This window comes from Bactrocera neohumeralis, chromosome 4 (assembly GCF_024586455.1).
Source record: "Bactrocera neohumeralis isolate Rockhampton chromosome 4, APGP_CSIRO_Bneo_wtdbg2-racon-allhic-juicebox.fasta_v2, whole genome shotgun sequence".
Taxonomy (NCBI): Eukaryota; Metazoa; Arthropoda; class Insecta; order Diptera; family Tephritidae; genus Bactrocera; species Bactrocera neohumeralis.
In genome coordinates this window covers 71,583,187-71,608,216 of record NC_065921.1, presented here as the reverse complement: position 1 = coordinate 71,608,216, position 25,030 = coordinate 71,583,187, and the positions used below count along the sequence as shown (strand labels likewise).

Below are 25,030 nucleotides of genomic sequence, written 5' to 3'. Positions count from 1 at the left end.
CTGTTGTAAACTCGGCTATAACCGCGTAAGCGGTGTCTACGTCGGTAAAGATGAAGAAGCTATGCTGGCTAAGTCATATCGTCCGAATGGACGAAAACACTCCAGCAGAGGAAGAGGAAGACCTCCATTCCGTTGGAAGGGCCAGGTGGAGAAGAACGACTGGCGCTCACAACTTCGCCTTAAAAGTCGTTAGTTCGAAACCGGTTTTAGTAGCATAGCTTCTTAGGCAAAGTTGTTCACAATGATCCGACGAACACTTCCCGCATATGCGATTTTATAGAAAAAAATCGACCCGCTCTAATGTATATGCTCGTATATAGTTTACAGTAAACAAATTTATAATAATAAAAACCTTATTTTTTTTTAAATATTTTTTATTTTGTAGAATGGATTTTTTTTTATTTGAAATTTGTGTGTTTTGTTTCTTTTGAAAGTTTCAGTCAAAAATTGTACTAAAATTATATTTTGTATTACGAAACATTACAAACTAAACTACCAAGTGCTTATACGAACTTTTCTTTTCAAGCAATGTAATATTACAATTAATGGAATTAACACTTTTCTTGAATACACAACACAAAAAATAGTTTATAATAATAAAGGAAACATAATAATAATAATAATAAAAGCAAACTTTGTTTTCTACAATAGTTTAAACTACTTGACGCACACTTGAAAAACACATACGAATTTGTATAAATTTCAAACTTAGCTTATGCTTTTCGCGATTTACTATTTAAATTTAATTTATTTACACTTAGATTTATTAATTCCACTTATTTGAACTTTTGTTGAATGCTAACATCAAACCATTTCTTTTAATTGCATTGCCCCCAGCACGATTTCATGTATTTTTATTAGTGCTAAATGTACTAAAACTCATGAAGTTCTAAAACTCTTGAAGCCTTAAAACTCTTGAAGTCTTAAAACTCGTAAAGTCTTAGAGCACTTAAAGTCTTAAAACTCTTAAAATCTTAAAACTCCAAATCTTATATTTAAAATTACATTTTATATTTATTTTTTTACTGTTTTGTTTTGCTTTTTTATACTTTGCTTGTGTGTAGCCAGATTTGTCAAATTTATTTCTTCAAGCATGATAACTCTTTTATTATTATTTTATTGTTATATATATTTATTTTTTATTATTTATATATGTTTTTTATTATTTATACCAATGTATATATAATTTTTTCACTTTTTTGTTTTATTTTATTTATTTTTTTATTTGCTATTATTTACCGTTCAGTGTCAGTCTTATAAAATTGAACTTATTTTGTGGCGAATACGGAAAATAATAAATATAAAAAAATGCAATTACATATAAAAAAAAATATTTATTTTTTTAATTGTACAGTACGACAACACCAACAGCTGTGTAGGCATGCGTGTGTGTCTGTTTTGAGGTAGCATTGTTATTGTTATTGTTTGGTATGCAACTGCCACATACTTGAGCGATTTTTAAAATATATATGTACATATATGTATGTACATACATATATATATTATTTTTAAAGTTATTAAGCCTAAATTAAAAGTAGACAGCTAAATAGTGCTTTTTTGCTTTTAAGCTTAATTAGTAAACTGTGTTTAATTTTTACAAACAAATCACTGGCATATAAATGTAGTAAAGTTGTACAAATACATTTTAGTTTAGTTTTCAAAACTGTTATTTTTTCGTTTTTGCAATTTTTTTACAAAAAAAAATTTAATTTCAATTTTTCAAATTTTAATTTCAATTTTTCAAATTCTTTTTTCCAATTTTTTTACAAAAAAAAATTTTGTATTTTTCCAATTTTTTCTGAAAAAAATTAAATTTGAATTTTTTGCAATTTTTTTATGAACAACTTTTTTGCATATTATTGGTTTTAAATTTTTAAAAAAATTTTTTCAAAATTTTCTTTTAAAATTTTTTTCCAATTTTGAATTTCTTTTTGAATTTTTCAAAACCTTTTTTTTTTGAAGTTTTAAAAAGTTATATGACAACTGTTAGCTTCTAGTGTTAATTGATGGCCTTTCATTTCATAAAAAAAAATGGTTTGTCGCAGGCTTTGCTGGAATTATTAAAGGCAAGCTATTCGCACTCAAACCATACAGGCCTTAGTGATTGACTTTCACATAAAGTGAGCCTACATACTTTTTGTATATACTCTTACATATGTATATATTTTTATATATGTTTTTGTGTGCATATTCGTCCATCGACCATTTTGTTGAGCCTCTGATAATTTGTGGCTTATCAGTTCCTGCATTCAATCTCATCAGTCTTGTGTTTGGACATTTGTTTTTTTTTTACATTCTTTTTTCAAATTTCTTCTATCATTTAGCTGTGAGCTAGAGAAATGTTCATTTCGCTCTCTACTTCACTCAACTTAACATTATACACCTACATTTCAATATGATCAAATTTGACCCGGATCGCCAAAAAAAATAAAATTTTCATGACTATATCTGATCAAATTTGACCCAGATTGCCAAAAAAAAAGGAAATTTTCATGACTATATATGATCAAATTTGACCCGGACTGTCAAAAAATAAAAACGAAATTTTCATGACTATATCTGGTCGGACTGTCAAAAAAAAAAACAAAATTTTCATGACTATATCTGATAAAATTTGACCCGGATTGCCAAAATTTGACCCAGATTGCCAAAAAAAAAAGGAAATTTTCATGACTATACATATATGATCAAATTTGACCCGGACTGTCACAAAAAAAAGAAATTTTCATGACTCTATCTGGTCGGACTGTCAAAAAAAAAAACAAAATTTTCATGACTATATCTGATAAAATTTGACCCGGATTGCCAAAAAAAAATTTTTTTTCATGACTATATCTGATCAAATTTGACCCGGACTGTCAAAAAAAAACAAAATGTTCATGACTATGACTCTCTTAACTAACTAAGTTTTAGTCTAAATTTTTAATTTTTTGTTTTGCTTTTACTAAATTTAACTTATTTGTAGAGTTTTTCACTCGTTTAGAAACTTTACTTTTAGGCACAGGGTGATTCCGACAACAGTAACTTCCGCTTGTTGCGCTTGCCGCCTTAGACCGCGTTTACACGTGGACTTTTCTCGCACAAACTGTTGTTTTTTTTTGTTTGTGGCCGTGGGGATTAGTGCCCCTACTCTTTTGCAGCAAACGAAGCGCTTTTCAAGGAATTATAATATTTTGCATATTATTATTTTTTTTTTAATTAACCAATATTAATGTTGTATACAATTAGTGCGCATTGCCATATTTAAAGAATTTACACCAATAACAAGTAATATTTAATACATATTCACTGAGAAGTCCGACACCGGTAGTCGGTTTTTAGTAGGCGACCCTTTTTCGCAGCCACTAACACTCAAAAAATTCAACATTAGGGAACTCAATTAAAGCTTCTTTAGACTGCCCTCACTTTCAGACGCCTATTTCACCGTAAATTCCTTACAAAAGTTATGTTCGCGGTAAGCGGAGAATGGCACGCATAACGGATAGCAGTCAACGGCTCCAGAACAACGATTCATAACAGGTATCGGTTGCGTAGTGCCACGCCATGGAGAGCATTAATCAGTCGGTGCGTACGTCGTCGCTGCTAATGATTTCACGTTTTATCGCGGTCATTGTTGTTGCTGCCTCTAGGTTGGCGCTCGTTTCGTTGTTGTACTCATCGTTGCTAATATTATCAGCCATCGTTAAACCGTTACTACTGCGACTCGAACAACGACTATCGTCGGCTGTTGACGCGGCTACTGCAACGGCAGCTGCGGTTGCCAGTTTTATAACGCCAGTACCGCAATCGAGCGCTGTTGGTGGTGCTGGTGCTGTTGTTGGTGGTGGTAGTGGTGGTGGTGAGTAGGATGGTGAACGTGTGCGTCTGTGTGGCGATTCTGTTGGCGCTGGTGACATGCAATTGCGGCGCGTTACAGATAGATCTTCAACCTGGCCGGTGGTCTCCTCATCGTCGTGAGAGCGTCGTCGGCTGGCACGCTTACGTCCTCGTGCGTGTTCACGTTCTATGTCGCGTTCATGTTCGCGTTCGTATTCGCGCGCACGTTTCCTTTCACATTCGCGTTCTTCGCGCTGTTCACGTTCATACTCATGTTCGCGATCGCTTTCACTTACCAGTTCGCGCTCATGCTCGCGATCTAACTCATGCTCCAGCATGCGACGTTCATTTTCTCGACTGCTGTCCATTTCGCGGTCTCTGCCGCGTTCACGTCTACGTCCGTCCCGCTCCATAGAAAAGTCTTGCTCACTGCCACGACCGTACTTGCGGCCATAATTCGGTGGACTCGGCGAACGCATGGCGTTCGAACCGTTCGGACCCGGGCTGGTTGAGATGCGGTTCGCAGCGGCATGTGCGGCTGCTGCTAACAACAGTGCGCCACGTCCGGCAATATCGCCTCCACGGCTCTCCAACGCCTGTTGTAGCAACGCATGATCTAAGAGCGAATGCGGCAGTTGTGGTGGCATGTGGTGATGTTCGGCGCGATGGTGGTCTTTGGGCTCGCGCTCGTCATTGCGTCCTTCATGCATCGTTGACATTAAGGGTTCGGCGCCATAAGCGTGTGGGTAGGAGAAAGCAGCGGTCGAATCCACATTACTCGGACTACGTTTCATGGTGCGATTCATTGGCCGACCTGTGGTTATGCCCAGCTTCTTGACTTTGTCATAGAGTGTACGCGATGGTACACCAAACTTTCGTGAGGCTTGTAGTGCGCTCATACCTTCCCGTACACACTGTATGGCGGACATAATGTCGCTGCGTGTGTATTGTTTATAGCGTTTCCATTCGGGTTTCTGATTCGAGTTGGAACTGAAGCCGCCACCATAATTGCCCTTGGCATCGTAGGCGTCGTCATCAAACGAACGATCTGTGTAAGGCGAATGTGGTTCGTCGTGATATTTCTGTAAAAATAAACGAATGATCAGTTCCACGTACAGTTATAAGTTAGTCTTTTATGGGGTTAAATGCTTATTAATATTTAATAGTTTTCTACTGACCTTATCACTACCATAGTCGGCGCCACCGTTGAAGTGCTGACCATGGTTGTTGTTGTGTCCACCCATTGAACCGGCATGTGGCGAGTTTTTATCGGCATTCGATTTGCTGTCGGACTTGCTGGCGGCGGGCATAGAGAATGATATCGGCTGAGATGAGTCGGCGGGATTGGCTTGTGCCAAGACGTTACGTAGAATGGGTGTATCGCGGTTCATTAACATTGAAGTCATGGACGACAGTTTTTTACGCTTTAGTGGATTGTCTGGCACAGAGTCATAGACGGAGCCCAACATGCCGACCGCTGCCGAAGGCGATAACGGCCATTGTGCGTGATCTGCATTCGGCGGTTGAGTTTGTGAGTGTGTTGGTGTCTGTGGTGTATTGGCCGATTTCGTTTGTCCTAAACTAGATCCATTCCCAGCAGAACCAGGACCATTTGAGGGACCAGGCGATTTGGAATACAGATTGGTATATGGCGATTTATAGTTAGTATATGGTGGCGAAGATGTACTCGAAGCGGCAGCTGATGGTGATATGTGCGATGATGTTGAGATCACGGATGAGGAATTGTGTTGTGAAGGCATTGGAAAATCGGCGCCATGATGCTCCTTGCCATTGTGTACACCACTGGGTAGGCCTTGTGCTGAGGATGAACTCGTAGCCATGGCATATGGTGCTGTTAGACCAGAGGTACTAGCAGCGGCATACGGATAACCGTGACTGGCACGATCCGCATGCTCTTCGCTTAGTTTGTTGAATTTCTCCTTCAGATCGGCCATATCGAAAAGTCCTTTCACCTCGAGCTCCTCGGCAATACGCATTATTGTGGGTATCTGACTTTGCGTAACATTCACCTCACCTGTGTACATATAATCCAGCAGTGCACGCATTTCAAATGCTTTAACGCCGGGAAATATAATGCTGCAATGATCCATGGGTACGTCCTGCAGTATGGCCTGGAAATATGGCGAGTTGGCGGCGAGCACCACGCGATGCGCTTTGAATTGCACTTGATCGTCGACAACAATTGTGCAGTCAACATAGCTCTCGACCTTAATTAGCGCATCAAGAATCTCCACTAGATTCGATTTGTGATTATTCCAACGTAAACAATATGTTTGACCCTCAATGGTCGGCGGTAATGGCGGATGTGGACCACCCATGGCTGCGTGTGCTGAAATTGCGCTGTTAGCGCTTGTCTGTGGGCTAGTATCGGCACTGTTAGAACCGTTGTTGGGGCCGCAGCTCGATGTCGCAGACGCCGTTGGCAGAGACGACAATGACGAGGATGCCGGCAAGGGCGGCGGCGGCGGTGCCAACAGATTATGCGGTCCCGGCGCTATGCCTGCAATGGCGTATGGTATGAGATTCTGAAATGTCGTACTCAGCAATGATGCCGGTAAGAGGGCAGATGACAAGGATGATAATGAGATTTCAGGATCGTTAGCGGATGTGGATGCGTGATCGATGATGTTGGTTGGGGTGGATGATGAGGATGTGGATGAGTTGTAGGTGAGATTCTTGCGTATTTTGAGAGCCAGCTTAAAGCCTTACAATTGTCTATTGGACCTGCGAATAGTACACGTGAGAGAGGCTTTGTTTTAATACGAATTACGTTTAGATATAATATTGTTTTTTGTATTGCGAATATTTTTTTTTTGTGTGGTGGAAAATTGAACTGAATTTTTTATTCGAAATTTGAAAATTTCTACATCATTGCGAATATACAATCCAGGTTGTCTGCAGTTTTCATAATGGAAATAAACAGTAACAAGTGCGCAAATTGCAAAGTTTATTTTGAGTTTCACTGTAAATTGTCGTACAATACGTATGAAATTATACCCTGTGTAGGGTATATTATGTTGCCTTCGAAGTTTGTAAGCCCAAAGGGATCTGATAGTCAGCTAGTTTTTGAGATATCGATCTGATATTTTGCACACGTCGTTTTCTCCCAAAAAGCTGCTTATTTGTTGGAACCGGCGATATCGGTGCACTATAGCATATAGCTGCCATACAAACTGATCAGCCAAAAGTAGGTCCTTGTATGGAAAACTTTTTTATTTGACGAGATATCTTCACGAAATTCGGTGTGGATTATTGCTCAAGACCATGTTGCAATCTGCGAATAAATTGTTCAGATCGGACCACTATAGCATATAGCTGCCATACAAACTGATTATTCGAAACCAGTCCTTATATGAAAAACTTTTTTATTTTACTAAATATGTTTATGAAATTTAGTATGGATTATTTTCCAAAAAAATACTGCAATCTCCGAATAAATTGTTCAAATCGGACCACTATAGCATATAGCTGCCATACAAACTGCTCAATCGAAACCAATTCCTTGTATGGAAAACTTGTTTATATGTAAAAGGAAGAAACCGAAGTTAACGTGTTTTCTTGTTTTTTTTATTACATATATAAAAAAATTAATTACACACACACATACATACTATGTACTTATTATATGTATGCAAATGTATGGTATATAGTTATAACTATGCATATATATAATTAATGTACAAACAAGACAACCTACACATTCATATGTACATATATGTACATATATACTATATGTGTGTATGCATGTAAACTGATATATATGTATAGGTGCATATGTTTGTATGTATATATTAAAATTGATCTCTTGTTTTTTTGTATAAAATGAAATTTTTAGCGCTTGCTGTTCTAAATTTAGTTTAGTTGGTGTTTTTTTATTGTCATCTTATGCACTCAAAAATGGTGGTGGAATTGAGAGTCACCAAAATATGTTCATCAGATATGTATGTATGTGTATGTTCGTTATTTTTTGCTAAAAAGTGCCGTTTTTTGGGGGTGGACATTTTTAATACTCTCTTCATTTGGTAACAGCGTACGCCTACGCACACATATACATATATATGTTTTTATACATATATTATTTACTGCATACACAAACATACATATGTACATACATTTATATATAATTATATATGTATATATATATTTCATGTATATGTACATATGTAATTATAAAAATATATAATATATACATACATACATATATACATATATATACAATGTATATACTTACATAAATATCAACTTATTATAAGCAAGTTCAGATATATTGACATATTTATACATATGTATTTATATCTGTACATATACATACATACATATACATATGTATTTACGAAATTTTAGATCGATATCTCAAAAATTGAGGAACATATCATATGAACCATATAAACGAAAGTCCCTAAAATCATAATTAAGCATAATTTTCAAGTTCAACTGGATTAAAAAATTTTAAAAATTAATTATCAACTAAGATTAATTAAACTAAAAATAATACTTTTGGAAATAAATTATTTAATTTTAATGAAATTAATTAATTAATAATTTATATTTATTTTTTAATTAATTTTAATTAAGTTCAACTGGATTAAAAAAATTTAAAAATTAATTATAAACTAAAATTAATTGAACTAAAAAGATTAATTTTGGAAATAAATTATTTAATTTTAATGATATTAATTAATTAATAATTTATATTTATTTTTTAATTAATTTTAATTTATTAAATAATGATTTATTAATTTTAAAATTTAACTAATTAATATTCAGTTTGAATTATAGAATTTAATTTTTCATTAATTTAAGTTTTTAATAAATTTAGATAATTTTAATTAATTATTTTTTAATCGGATTAACAGATAGAAATAAAATGATATGTATTAATCTCAAGTTTATTTTTAATTAGGTTAATGAATTTCATTTTTAATTAATATTGATTTATACATTTTATTTTTAAGTAATTAATTTTTGTTTTAATTAGTCAATTTAATTTTTCATTAAATTTAGTTTTCAATAAATTTAATTAATTTTCAAATTAATTTTAATTAATTTAATTATATTTTTTATTGGATTAAAAATAAGAAATGAAATGAAATAAAAAAATAGTAATCTCAAGTTTATTTTTAATTTAATTAAACAAGTTAATTTTTAATTAATATTGATTATATTTATACATTTTATTTTTAACTAATTAATTTTTAGTTTTATTTAGTTAAATTAATTTTTCTTAAATTTTAGCTTTTAACGAATTTAATTTATTTTCAAATTCATTTTAATTAACTTATTTACTTTTTAATCGGATTAACAATAAGAAATGAAATATAAAAAAAATGTTAAGCTCAAGTTCATTTTTATTTAATATTGATTTATAAATTTTTTTAAGTAATTATTTTTTAGTTGTAATTACTCAATTTAATTTATTATAAATTTTCGTTTTCAATAAATTTAATTATTTTTCAAATTAATTTTAATTAGTGTAATTATTTTGTTTTAATTGAATTAACAATAATAAATGAAATGAAATTAAATCATGTTAATCTCAGGTTTATAATAAAAATTTCAAAAAAATTTCTTTTTCAATTTTAATATTTCAATTAAAATATCTTTTAAAAGAAAAGCTTATTTTAAATAAAATTAATTTTATATTAATTTTTAAATTTAAATTTTGGTTAAAGAATTAAATTCTCAATTTTTATCTCTAATCTTGAGATTCAAAACTAATTTTTTTTGTTAATTTTGATTTTGGGTTTAAAAAATTAAATTTGCAATTTTGAATTCCGATTTTGGAATTCAGAAAAATAATTTCCATATTTTAGCTTCGATTTTGGAATTTAAAAAATTAATTTCCGATTTTGGGATTAAAAAATCGAATTCTCAAATTGAATTCCTATTTGCGAAATAAAAAAATTAATTTCTAAATTTCAGCTTCAATTTTAGGATTAAAAAATTAAATTCCCATTTTTTCGATTTTCGAATTAAAAAATTAAATTTCAAAATTTTCGCTGCGATTTTGGAATTAAAAAACTAAGTTCCCATTGTTTCCGATTTTAGGATTAACAAAATAAATTACAAATATTTAACTCCGATTTTGGGATTAAAAATTAAAAAAAAAAATAAAATTAAAATTTATTGTTTATGCAAAATTTTTTTTAAGTTTTTTTTTCTAATTTTCAAAAATGTATATATACATAATTAAAAACACATTTTAAATCTAGTCGAACATTTGCTTCTGTTTTCTTCAAAAATTCTCATTTTATGTGATTAGTCTATGTATCTTTAGTTGAATACTCGTAACGGCTGAGAAACAGCGTTGGAGACTTGAGAAATGCGTTAATTCTCAATACAAGCGGTAATTTGACTCAAGCCTAAAGGTTATAAATTATATTTGGCATACATACATATGAACACTAACATACTTAGGCTACATACATATGTACATACTAATCCATATACAACACTTTCTAATGCATTTGTTGCACATGTGTATGTATGTATGGTATATGTGCAATTAGAACTGTTATAATATTTGAAATGCAACATGTGTACATTTACTTGACATTTTCAAGTGGATACATACATACATACACATATGTTTTATCCAATTGCTGGTATGCGTGTGCAAATGCCGATCAACCGAAGAACGCCACATGTGAAAGTCAAAGGTTAGGCAAAGCAAGGACTAAGTAGGATGCGCTCTAAGATATTTGTTGGGGAAGTACAGTCTACACTTGATATCTTTTTGTAAATGTACATGTATACTTACGAGTACATATTGTATGTATGTATTTAAAAAGTGCACAATTTGAGCTGTTTCAGCGATCAAGTCGATCTCTTGAGAATACAGCTGTGAGTATGATTAATGATTAGCGACTGTTTTGGGTGCATTAATTTAAAAATTGCGCATATTGGAGTACATACATATGTATGTATATATGTACATAGAGGCAATTTTCATGGCCATTTCTAATTTAGAAATTAGCAGCATAAGGTAAAAGTCAAAAATTAGCATTGGATTAAGTAGTAGTAGGATTTTTATATGAAACATGACTACAAAAAAAATATTTTTTTGAGGTAGCGGAATTTCTACGCCGAAGTCATACTTTTTGTGTATATATAGTTAGATATATGTGTACATATGTACATACTATGTATATATTAGTGAGGTACTTAAAAATCAAATTTTTTCAAACCTTAGCCTGCCACATGCTTCTAAAATATTTCAAAACTTCTAAAATTTTCAAAGGAAAAAAAATTCCAAGTTTCAATATTTGAGAATTTCAAATTTTCTCCAAAGTATGATTATATTTGTACTATGAATAGTTAAGAGATATTCAGAAAGTACTAAATATCTCCAAAATCTCAAATTTCAAATTTTTTTCAAATTCAAATATCTCCAATTTTCAAAATTTCCTCAAATATTAAAATGTTTCCAGAAAATTCACAAGTTTTAAAATTTCTCCAATTTTCAAAACTTTTTTAAACCTAAAAATGTAGTAATTTTTAAATGATAGAGGGTGAGAGTTGAAAAATAAAATTAAAAAAAAGTATGTATTTTCGAATTTTCAAAATTTTAAGACTCCAAATTTCAAAATTTTCAATTATCACAATTTCTCTAAATATTTCCAATTTAAAAATTTTCAAAATTTCCTCAAATATTAAAATCTTTCCAAATTTCATACCTTTTTCAAATTTTAAAATTTAGTAGTTTTTAAATGGTAGAGTTAAAGAATAAAATTAAAAAATTAAAAATCATATATATGTATTTTTATCGTCCCCTAATAAATTTTAAAATTTCTCAAATTTTCAAAATTCCCGAAAATTTCTGAACTCTTTTAAATTAAATTTTAAAATCTCCAATCTTAAAAATTTCTCCAACATTTGAAATTTTTTAAACTAAATTTTAAAATCTCCAATCTTAAAAATTTCTCCAGCATTTGAAATTTTTCCAAAATTTAAAATTTCTTCAAATTTCAAAATTTAGTAATTTTGAAATAGTAATGGATAAGGTGGGAAAAATAAAGTTAAAAAATGCTTTTAAAGTACCCTAATATACATACATACATACATATTTCAAAATTTTCAAAATTTCAATTTTAAAATTTTTTGAAAATTTGAAAATTTCTGAAATCTTTAAAATTTTTGAAATCTACAATTTTCAAAATTTCCAAATATCAAAATCAAATTTCAAAATTTCTGAAATCTTTAAAATTTTTAAAATCTAAAATTTTCAAAATTTCCAAATATCAAAATTTCCCCAAGTTTTGAAATCTCTCCAATTTCTCTCCAAATTTCAAAATTTCTCCAAGTTTCAAAATGTTTAAACAGAAACAGGGTAAGTGTTGAAAAATAATTAAAATTGTTTTTAAAGTGCCTTAATATACACATGCATGCACGTACATACATAAATACATACATGTACATATGTATGTATGTATGTATATACTTTTTAGCAAATACATATGCATATTTACAAGGAGCAGATAGTCAGCTCGAATGCAAACGCGCGTCTAATTTCTTATCGCTCAATGCTTACTCTATCGAGATATGAAATGTGTACCCACCGCAGCAGGCAGTCAGCAGATCTCATTACAACGGGTAATGCGCCTGTAGAAGCGCTTCAAAGGAACATGCATTGCTTATCGCAGGCGACGGCATGACAGTTCATAGCAAAATTTTATGCTCATATGTGAGTGTGTGTGGGCGAGCAATGCATAAAAAAATACTTGAAACTTAACTGCCTCTGAAGGCGCTCGTATTGTGGAAGATATGTATGTACATATGTACATATATTGCCGCAAAAGCGAGCTCTACGCGAGCGAACGCATTCACCAACGCCATAGCGATCTTATCGCATAAAACAAAAAAGCAAATAAGGATTGCTGAAGCACGGTTCGGCGAACGCGAGCTGATATTGAGATGTCTGGGAGGGGCGCTGCGATCCTCGAAAGCAAGTGCGCGTGGTTTTCTAAGCGAAACTTGAGAAATTGCACGTTTGTATTTGGCAAACAATTAATCTTTTCAACTCCACCAAAATATGCCACTGGTGAATGCAAAGGAAATGCATTAAAAATGCGAGAAACGCCAGAGAATAGAAGCCGTCATGAAAATATATTTATAAGAATAGGGAAATATTGATGTCCCAGAGATTTTTCCGAAGCGGCATTTGTGCGTGTGTTTGTTTGGTCGTGACATGTATTCTACGTTTTTTCGTTTTTCTTTCTTCGCTTTTGATTGCGTTTGCGATTTTCACCTTCTTTTGCGTTGTTCGATAGCTATTGTGAGCGTGTGCGTGTGGAAAATAATTGATGGAGGGTGCAAATAAAGAAAAGACGGACGCCAGCAAAATGAAAAATGACAAAGGAGCATACAAAGGACACACACACACATGCATATACATTTGCACTTGCGCAAACACACAACGATCAGAGTGCCGTCAGGTTGTCAGTTTATCAGGTTGACTGTTCCCAAGGATCTTTTCACACAAAAAAAAAGAAAATTGAATAAAAATAATAAAAAATGTGCAAGAACTCCTTTGTGGTGTAATGCAATTTTCTTTGTCTGCCTTGTTGGCATTTTTGCGCAATAAATTGCAGTAGCGCGCAGGCATTGTTCGATTGGCAATGACCTGCTGCGATAGTTTTCGTATTGCGCATGCGTCCAGGCGCAGTGTGTGTGCAGTGGAAACGATCAGCGTTCAAAGCGGATTAACTTTTGCGTGTTACTGATCGAATTATATAGTTTTTGGTATATCGTAGCTGAGACAATAGGACCGATTATATATGTTAACACATTAAGCGATTCGTATGTGTTATTAATAACAGCAAGCTGGCATGTGATGAGCCGATAGAAGGTTTATAAATACATACTATACTTCAAGTTATGTATGAAGAAGCGAAATTAATTAAGCATATAACTCAATAGCCTTATATACCTTTGAAAGGTGCACTTCTTGTACTACAAAATGCCATTATTTTGAGTTTGATTGAAAAGTTTGTATGGCAGCTATAACTTATAGTGGTCGGATCTAAACAATTTCTTCACAGATTGTAGCTTTGTCTAAGAGAATAATCTGTGTCAAATCTCTTGAAGATATGTTGTCAAATAAAAAAGTTTTTCATACAAGAACTTGATTTTGGCCGTTCAATTTGTATGGCAGCTTTAAGCTATAGTAGTCTGATCTGTATAATTTCTTCACAGATTATAGCTTTGTTATAGCAAATAATCTGTGCAGAATTTCGTGAAGATATCTTGACAAATACAGAAGATTTCCATACAAGAACTTGATTTTGGTCGCTCAGTTTGTATGGCGGATTTGTCCAACAGTCATTCGATATTGACAGTTATAACATATGAGCAACTTTTTAGGAGGAAAGGGCGTATACAAAATTTCAGATCGATATCTCAAAAACTAAGTGAATAGTACGCTTATAAAGATATACGTATATGGCTTAATCGAGGTCGTCATGCTGATCGTTTATATATACATATGTATTTACATACATATATTTATGTATGTATATCCATATATACTTTTTACGGTTTCCGACGCTTTCTGCTGAGTGTTACAAACTTCTTAGCAAACTTAATATACCCGTTCAGGGTATCAAAAAGCCAAAATATTGTTTTGTGTCTACATAAGTGTGTGTGTGTGAGTGCGAAAAACGAAAAGGTTACGATCAGCAAAAGCTGTCAGCGCAAGCTCGCCTCTGTGTGTGTGTTGTGCTATGATTTTCGTTTCCGGTTTGAGTATAAGCTTGTCCGTCGCGGCTATTTGTGGCTGCTTGTATGTATTTGTGGCAGAAAAGAGAAGAAGCTTACTGTAAATAGCAACAACAGCGAAAAAGCTTTTAAACATTTATAGCAGAGAATTGAAAATGACACAAAAATTTGCAAAATTAAATAATGGATTTACATGCATAGCTCTGTATGTTTGTAATTATTTATAAAATGCCGTATTTAAATACGATATCAGCATAATTAATTTAAGTAAGTAGCACTGCACATACATATATGTACATACATATGTATGTATATACACACGCATAAATTTTATTACACAAATTAAGTATGCAACGCATGTACACCTAGCCCTTGAAGGGCTATAAGTTTTATATTTTATTGGCATATATAATTATACATAAGGGGCAATATTTGTTTATTTTTATTTATATAATATTATATATGTACATATGTATCTTCATATAATTTAAAGCCGATTACAAGAAAAATGTTAACTTCGTTATAATACCCTTCACAGCTGCCTTTCTAACAGATTAAAGGGTATAAAAATATTTGTACTTTGTTTTTAATGCATAAATTTGTATGACAGCTATATGATATAGTAGTCCGATTTATACAATTTGGTCGGCAGAATATAGCTTTGTCTTCGAAAATAATCTTTGCCAAATTTCGTGAAGATAACTTTTCAAATAAAAAATTTTTTCCTTCCATAATTTGTTTTTGAAGCGCTTAGTTTGTATGACAGCTATATGCTATACTGATTCGATCTGATCCATTTCTTTATCGAATATAGCTTTATATTCAAAAATAATCTGTGCTGAATTTTGTGCAAATATCTTTTCAAATAAAAAAGTTTTCCATACAGCAACTTGTTTTTGAACGGTTAGTTTGTATGACAGCTATATGCTATAGTAGACCTATCTAAATAATTTATTCGGAGATTGTAGCTTTGTCTCCGAAAATAATCTGTACCAAATTTCGTACGGATATCTTGTAAACCAAAAAAGTTTTCCATACAAGAACTTGTTTTTAAACGGTTAGTTTATATGGCAGCTATATGCTATAGTAATCTCATATCGATTAATGAAATTGGAGATTATAGCTTTGACTTGCAGCATAATTTGAGGAAAATTTCGTGAAGATAACTTTTCAAATAAATAAGTTTTTTATACAACAACTTGTTTTTGAACGGTTAGTTTATATGGCAGCTATATGCTATACTGAATCGATCTGATCCATTCCTTTGGAGATTATAGCTTTGAGTTCGATAATAATTTGTAACAAATTTCGTTAAGATATCTTGTAAACCGAAAAAGTTTTCCATACAAGAACTTGTTTTTGAACCATTTGCTTGTATGACAGCTATATGCTATAGAGGTCCGATATCTGCGGTATCGACAAATAAGCAGTTGCTTGTAGAGAAAAGAAAGTATGAAAAATTTCTGATCAATATCTCCAAAAGTGGGGGAGTAGTTCACTTACATACATATTTGTAAAGAGACCGAAATGTTAAAATTAAATCAGCTCTTTGAATTTTTTTATAAGTATAATTATTATTAATTTTTATATTATTATATTGTATTATTTTTTTCGGAAATTTAGAAACTTTTTTTATGTCATTGAGAGCATACTTGTATTACGACTTCATGGTGTTACAAATTTTACAAAGAAAATTACTAATCATCAGAAATTCTAAATAAATCAAGTTACAATTTATTTAGGTTGAAAATAAAAGCGGTTTCCTGTATACTACATAAAAATGTATAAATATGTATGTGTATATAAAGTTAAAACATCAAATATATACATATATAAGTGTTATGTATCCACATAAGCAGTCATATATAAGCTGCTATATACACAAGTGTGTATTTGCGAATTTTTCTGATGCTCACTTTGCAGGTAAATTTTAATGAAAGCGCAAAAGTGCGACGAATCCTTGAAAGATGGCCGAGTGGTTGGGTGGATTTTTGCGCGAAAACTTTTTCAAGGGGGTGGTTACTGTTTTTAAAAGGCAGAGAGAGAGAGAGAGCGCTTATGCTGCACAAAGATGAATGCGTGTTGGTGGGCAGCCATTCAAAGTTGGGGGGGGCGTTTGCCGTGTGTGCCAAAAATATTGCGTATCGAAGCTTTTCGCATTGTTTTGGTGAAAATATTTGCAAATAGTTAACGGTGTTTCCTATTGGATTTATGCTTTTAACTATATGTGAAATATACACAACTAATTTACATGACGAATTGCCACATATACCAATATATTTGTACAAACATACATACATAATTATGTTGGCTACTCAGAATTTGTATGGTTTGGCGCTGCTATTAAAGTTTTATAAATTTTTTATTTTTATGTAAAAATGTCACTTTTTCATAGAGTTTTTTTTAAATGCATTAATTTATTTAATATATTTTATATAAAATAGCACTAAATACACTTGCGCTGTTTGGCTGCAACTTTCCGAGAGTTTATACACACATATAGTATGTATGTAAGTAAGTATCTATGTATGTATATACAGTTCACAAAGTCAGAAATTGTTTTGTTTTTATGAAAAGATAAGCCACACTGTTTTATTATTGTCAAAAAACTGCATTAATTCCACGGCTATCTTAACCAGTTCAAGTACATACATACATATTTCTATATGCTTTTATACATACATACATATGTACAAACACTAAGCCGCTTGCACCACCAAAAAACTTGTAGCCACGTATTGTTATGCTTATGTATGTGCATATATAACTCGCACACATAACTGTATATTTTAGCAAAATTGCTATCCAAAATTTCGCATTTCGGCAAAAAAAAAATCAGTTCGATTTTCCAAAAAAAAAATCAGTTCAATTTTCCAAAAAAAAAAAAAATTTTTATTTTTAATAATTATAAAAAGTTTTGCTCACTTTAAAAATGTTGTTGCTTTCCTTCCGTGTTTATAACTACACTGCGATTTTCACTCAACGCACGTACGCATCAAGTTTGCGCAAACATTTGCAATGGCTTGTATTATTGTATTTAGTGTTTTTTGTATTTTGTTGTAATTTTTATTTTTATATTTTGTTGTAATATTTATTTTTTATTGTAATTTTTATTTTTATATTTTTGTTGTTATTTTTATTTTTAAATTTTTGTTGTAATTTTTATTTTTATATTTTGTTCTTGTTTTTAATTTTTTATTGTTATTTTTATTATTTAGATGTTGCTGTTATTTTTATTTTGATTTTTTGTTTATATATTTTGTTGTAATATTTTTTTCCGAATGTCACTGTTAAGTTTCTAGCTGAATTACAAACTTGTGCGGAATTTTGTGTTTTTCCCAATTTTTTGTATTTTTGTTTTGTAAATTTTCTGCGTCACGTTGCGTTGTTGCAGATCCGAGTGCTCAAACTTGAATAAAAATGCGCTGTCGGTGCACGCGGCAAGTCAATCCAAAAATTTTCATACTCTACGCTTCATTTTCCCCGCTCTCAATTGGGCAAACACAATGACAAACACACACACGCGCAAACACCCTCCTTACGAGCCAAATAAGACGAACCAAGCGTATTGTATTAGAAAAGCGGCGCCTCAGTCATCAACCGACCGACCGAGCGACCGACTTCAATAATGCCCCTTCGCATTGGCAGTGCAAGGGCAAAAAAAAAAAATCAGACTCTCTGCGCTGCAGGAGAAATGTTTGTGAAAATCCAAGCAAAAAGAAAATTCACTAACCCACGCTCACGCACAGGCACACACACACGTATACAATAGTAAATGCATGTGTGCTTGTGTGTGTATTGTATGCTGCTATGGTGGTGGTGGTGGCCCTTGGCAGGAGAAAATGCATTGCATGCTCGTTTGAGGGGAAATTCTGTGCTATTGGACTGTTATACAGCAGCGAGGGCAACAAAAAAAGTAAAAAAAAAAACAACAACAGAAAATGTTGCTCTCACAGCGTTTCTGCATTGCAACGCAGCGCTTGCACTTTCCCCTGACTGCACTTATGCGTAGTCTTAGAGCACATAGCAACAACACTTTTATTCGCCAATGCGCTCTCCTCTCCGTATAACAGTTATACACGGCTGCTGCACATTGGCACTTGCTGGCACGCATTCGCTGCACATTTGCACGCGAGTGTGAGCGAGTGGGCAAACAACAAATGCAATTGCAGTGGCGACAGCGATCGTTGGCATTGGCAAATGAATATATGAAAGATAACAACAACAGCAGCAATAAAAATTATGTAGTGAAAACATAAGTAGATTCGCCGAAGCAGCGGCGTACTCGTGCATTTCGTTTGCGTTTTTGTTGTTTTTGTTCTTGGTAGCCGTTGTTTGTGGCATCGGCATGCATAGCGAAATGCGAGCGCATGAGCGAGTTCGCGACTGCCGCGAGTGTACGATCGCTGGCATGTTACGCGGCCATTTACACATTTTTCAATTGTTGCCATCGCTGCTGTGTGTGTTTGTTGTTTGCTTTATTATTACTTTTATTTTTCTCTGTTGCCAGTTGTTGTATGCACTTTTTTTGCGGCTGCATTTGCGTTTTTCAAGCATTCGGTGGGTGCGTGTACGCAAAAGAGACGTTTGCATTCGCCATCGCTGTTTCGACATTCGCGTCGCGGCTCCCCTTGGCGCTCGTGTGCGGCGCAGCACAGACTGGTTTGCAGCGAAATCGATGTGTAAGTGTATGTGGGTGCAAGCCCAATTGACTTTTTGGAGTTCATGCACATGTTTATATGTACCGAATAAATATACATACATATGTACATGTGTATGTATGGTATATGCGTGAATCGTGTTCGGTTCTGCAACTGCGTTTGACAGGAGGGGCAAAAATGGAAATCAAATAAGAAAAATTACATTGGGAGATTTAAAACATTTGGCAAGGCATGCATGTATATAATTAATATTATAATTAATTAGCGCAATTTAAATTAAAATTCATATATGATAATATAAAGTCAGAATAAGTATTTATACTATCAGACTAGTTCAAAAGCATTTGAAAATGGTAAAAAAGAAATAAATTTATTTTGAAATCCTTCGCAAAGGAAAGGAAAAATTAATTTAAGGACAATCTGTGGTCGGGAGGTGCGTGGTTTTAAGGTTTAAGACTCGATTTCCGGCCAAACTACGAGGCCTACCGAAAAAAGTTTTATGGCAATGTTGTAGGTAATTGAAAGATCTATAACTTTTGTAACAGACCGTTTTCACATAACCTCAAAATGTATGTGCAAATTTCAAATAATCAAGTTGAGGGGTTTTTATTTTTATATTTAGGGGATTCACAACTTGTCATAACGCATGGTAAAATCATAAATTTTTACACTTGTTTAAAAAATCTTGTTGTTGGATTATATACAAAAATTAGTTTACGCAATTACATTTCTCAATAGTATGTTTTCGGTTGGTTATAACTAACCTATAATTATTCCCAAAAATTTTTTCTTTTACGGAATTTGATGTAAACTTAGCTTTTTATGTCCTAAATATTTTCTTGCACACATTTGAAAGTTTTTGAAAATATAGTACAAAAAAAACAATTTAAACACTATACGCAACCGATCGCTCACGATAAAGTAAATTTTCTATTATTTTTTCGAAAAAAATTAAAATGGGAAGTCAGTAGAGAAGCTAAAACTGCATTTTCTTTTATATGGTTCGTCTCTCATAAACGAACAAAAGTCTACAAAGCCATGAATAGTTTTGATATTTGTAATAAATTATTATATTTATTTCAATTGTTTTTATATGCTTTTTCAACTATTTTGTAATCAATAAACATATTTTTTTAAACTAATTTTTTAATTACAAAATAGAATAAATTTTAAAATTAAGCTTAAAAATTGATAAAATATTATTCTCATAATAATTGATAAAATATAAGAAAAAAATTGAAAAAAAAATAATTTTTTTATTCAAAAATAATTACTATCATTGATTTTAATTTTTTAACTATTATAATCAGAGTTAAGAATTTAATTCGTATTTTGCAAAAATTTACTTATTTTTATACCAAAATCAGTTTTGAAAATTTATAAAATATTTTTTAATATAAAAATTGGAGTATTAACGAATTTTTTCTAAAATTAAAAGCTGCAATGAATTATTTTAATTTTTTTTAATATTCTAATTGGTGTTAAAAATTGTTAATTCGTATTTTGCAAAAATAAATTGAAAAATGAACCTTTTATTCCAAAATCAGAATTCAAAATTTATAAAATATTTTTTAATATAAACATTGTAGTATTAAAGATTTTTTTTTTAAATTGAAAGTTGCAATGACTTATTTGAAATTTTTTTCACTTTTCTATTAAGGTAAACATTTAATTCATATTTTGCGAAAAATACGAAATTTAATTTGTTTCCCAAAGTCTGATTTGAAAATTTATAACATATTTTTTAATATAAGCTTTGGTGTAGGAAACAATTTTTTTCTAAAATTAAAAGCTGCAACGAATTATTTTTTATTATTCTAATTAGGGTTAAATATTTAATTCATATTTTGCAAAAAAAAGAAATGAAAACTTAATTTTTTCCCCGAAATCAGCGTTGAAAATTTATAAAATATGTTTTTTTAAGTAAAAAATTTTACCAGCAAAAAAATTCTGAATTGATAAAAAAGGCAAGGTGCGTTAAATTGAATTGAATGTTGATTTTTTTTTTAATAAGCTTAGCGTTTAAAAAGATAACAAAAACAGTAAAACAAAAGCGAAAATAATTAAAATTAAAAAAAAATATGAATAATAAATTTTTAATAATAATTTATTTTAAACTTGAAAGAAATTTTATTAATAAAAATGGTTTAATAACAATTAAAAATTAATTTTAAAAATAATAAATAATTAGTTTCAATAATAATAATTAATTTGAATTTTGTTAATACCACTTTTTTATTTTTTCAATACGGCAATTAGCGTCAAAATATTCAACCAAAACCTTGAGTTTTAAACAGATTTAAGATTTATTACTTTTTACACTTTAAACAAATGGATTAAAAAAAAAAAACAATTCAATAAAAAATATATATTAAAAAAATATTAAATTTTTATTGCGACTTTGAAATTAAAAATTTATTAATAATTAAATATGTATTATTTACCTAATATTTTATTAATAAATTTTTAATTCGATGCATTAGAAAGTTGAAAAATTTTTTAAATTAAGGTTTTCGGTTAAATTAGTAAAATTATTTTCCTACGAACCTATGGGTTTTCCGATTTATAAGAATTTTTTATTGAGTTATAAAATTCATAAGAAAAAAATTTGGTCATAAAATAATCAATTAATATTTTTTAAAGGTCAGGTTCACGAAAAAATCCTAAAAAACTATTAAACGGAATTTTTTTCAAGTAGTTCCAAGCAAAATATTAATTTTTCTATCTGATATAACAAGGAAAATAGAAAACAGTAAGACGGAGGACCTTCCCGTTACAATTAAAAACTCATACTTGAAGAGATTTTTGTAGAGAAAATTAAATTTTCAGAGTACTAAGCACAAAAAATATTTTTTTTTTTACCCACCCTAATAACGATACATTTACTAATTGTGTTTGAAGATAAAATTTCAATTAAAAATTTCTATTCAAATCTTGTGCCTAGAAGATCGATAAAATATTTGTATGTATGCATGTACATTATTTTGTCGCTGTCTTATTAGTCGCATACATATGTATGTATGTATGTATGTGTTGGGCTTTATATGCATCTTTATTTCAACTGAATGTATTACTGTTCGATATTGCTCATAAAAGAAAAGCAATTGAATTATAAAAGGCGCCAGAAAATTAGCGCTTATGCATAAGTACGAACATACTTACAAACAGTTGTTAGTTCAGGTATGTATGTATATACATACATACATATGTATGAGGTATGTATGTATGTACATACATATATTTCTTTTGTCCCCGTTGCAAGTAATGAAGGGTAAAGAAAATGAGGTGTTAGAAAATTTGCATAAATTAAATTGGAAAAGAACATTACAACAGTTCTTATGCAAATTTTCTTAAAGAAATCTTATTGTTTTTTGCAGGCAACCGTTACTTTGACATCCCAAATGCTGATTTCAATTTTTATATCAATTTTACCTGTTATTTTCAGTGAGTACATATTTGATTGCTGGTAGCTCTTAATCGTCAATAATCGGATACTTGTTATATGTATATGTATGTGTGTGTTTGTGTGTGTAAATCGACGATTACTTTTTGAATTTTATATTTATATGCACATTTGCATGTATGTGCATATGTATGTATTCGTGTTGCTATTTCCAAACGAAAATAGATTCCCTTTGACTTTGATATCATGCATCTGTAGTAAATAAGAGTTGTTGTTAGAATATTGGTATAGAATTAATTGCCTCTCTTTTACCAATGCTAACAAAGGTCTCTCATCGACATACATATGTATGTATGTCCTCACGCATGTGTATATATACAAGTATATACCAAAGTATTTATAAATATGCTGGCGTGTAAATTTCAGTTTGTATGACAGCTATATGCTATAGTGGCCCGATCTGAATACTATGTTTGGAGATTACAGCGTTGCTTTGGGCAATAATCCATGCGAAATTTTGTAAAGATAATTTGTCAAATAAAAAAGTTTTTCATACAAAGACTAGATTTTGATATTTGAGTTTGTATGACAGCTATAAGTTATAGTTATCTGATCTGAACATTATATTCGGAGATTGTAGTGTTGCTTTGGACTACATTCTTGTAAAATATTTCGTCAAGATATTTTGTCAAATAAAAAAGTTTTCCATACAAGGACTTGAGTTTGAACAATAAGTTTGTATGGCAGCTATATCCTAAAGTAGTCCGATCCGAATATTATTTTAAGATATTGTAGCGCTAAGTTGAACAACAATCTATGCAAAATTGCGTGAAGATAATTTTTAAAATAAAAAAGTTTTCCATACAAGGACATGATTTTGACCGTTTAGTTTGTATGACAGCTATACGCTATATTGGGTCGATCTGAATAGTTTCTTCGTGGATTATAGTGTTACTTTGGACTATGGTCTATGAAAATTTTCGTGAAGATATCTTGTTTAATAAAAGAGTTTTCCATACAAGGACTAGATTTTGATCGATCAGTTTGTATGGCAGCTATATTCCTAAATAGTCCGATATCAACGATTCTGACAGATTAGCAGCTCTTTGCGCAGAAAAATATGTGTGCGAAATTTCAGATTGATAACTCAAAAACTGACGACGTTTCCTACTGGGACTTCGTGGCAAATTTAATGTATTTACCTTGTTTGGGGTATAATAAAAGACATTACAAAAATGGAGCACATGATCACTACAAATTTTCGCATTCCTCTGCAGATAACGGCTTTTTCTCAACATTTCCAACTTTTAGTTTTCTTTTACTTATACCTTATAGTTAACTATGTTGTGTACTCACTTCGATGTGGCAAAATTTCAGTTAGATTATTTTATAAACTCTATTATAGACTTCTGGAGCACTAAACATCAACATTGACATATCAATTAATCATGCCACAAATTGTAGCGCGTTTTATTGCTCAGCATTCGTAGGCACAAATGCCAACTGACCGAAACGTCAGCTGGTGAGACAAGTACCACGGACGGAGAGGAGGGCCATGCGAGCAATACTTTGTGCAATAAAATTGTAGTTTTTATTGTAAAATTCAGCATTTGTACGGCACATGTGCTTATGTATGCATGTGTATGTGTGTGCGCGTTAATGCATATGTTCGCATATGTATAACGTGTGGCTGCCCACACAGGGTTGCTGGGCTACGTGTGGCATTTTCATTTTATACTCGCTGTCTTGAGTGCAGCGAAAATCTAAGTAAAGGCAACTGAAATAGAAAATTCTAACAAAATTTTAGCAACATATGTCTAAGTGTAGGCCTTCCACAAGCATACTAACATTTCAACAGATATTCGTACGTATTTGTGCATAAAAATTTCGTGGTGCTGTTGTTGAGCTCCATTCATATGCGCATGCAGATAAGTGCAGATAGTGCAATGTTGCCAATTTTCGTACGCACTCGCATTACCTTGCCAAAATTAACCCTTTGCTAACGCTTCTTCGCAGATAAACAAATATGCTCGCTAAGTGGCATTTTTTCCTCAGAAGTTCTTTTTTTCTTATGCATATATTATGCTCATAAAAATACAAAGATTCACAACCCTTTGGATTGGCAAGGTTTACTGCGTGGTGTATCGTAACGAAAATGAAGGAAAGCGCAAATTGTTAGTAAAATTTTAGAAGCAAGCGAAAGGTTAGCGTTTAACCTTGAAAATGCAAATAGCCGGAAAACTCAGTTCGTTTGACTGCCGAGTTAGTCCAGTTGGTGGCCTTTTGTTGTGTGCTGCGGAAACAATCGAAAGGGTTAATGGCGTGCAGGCAGTGCAAATTTTTGCGAAAAGTGCCGGGCAGACCGCGATCATTAAATTTTACTGAATTTCGAAAACAAATTAAGCAAACAATA

General features: G+C 31.6%; 1 protein-coding gene across 1 annotated transcript; it reads right to left on the bottom strand.

Annotated features, from left to right (window-relative positions):
* Positions 1 to 2,748: 2,748 nt before the first annotated feature.
* Positions 2,749 to 17,674, bottom strand: LOC126757548 (serine/arginine repetitive matrix protein 5). The gene is made up of 3 exons (XM_050471548.1): positions 17,479 to 17,674; positions 4,995 to 6,561; positions 2,749 to 4,898 (listed from the first exon to the last, which is right to left on the bottom strand). Exons 2-3 carry the CDS (start codon positions 6,153 to 6,155, stop codon positions 3,558 to 3,560), a joined length of 2,502 nt encoding a protein of 833 aa, XP_050327505.1. The 5' UTR covers positions 6,156 to 6,561; positions 17,479 to 17,674; the 3' UTR covers positions 2,749 to 3,557.
* Between the last annotated feature and the right edge of the window lie 7,356 nt (positions 17,675 to 25,030).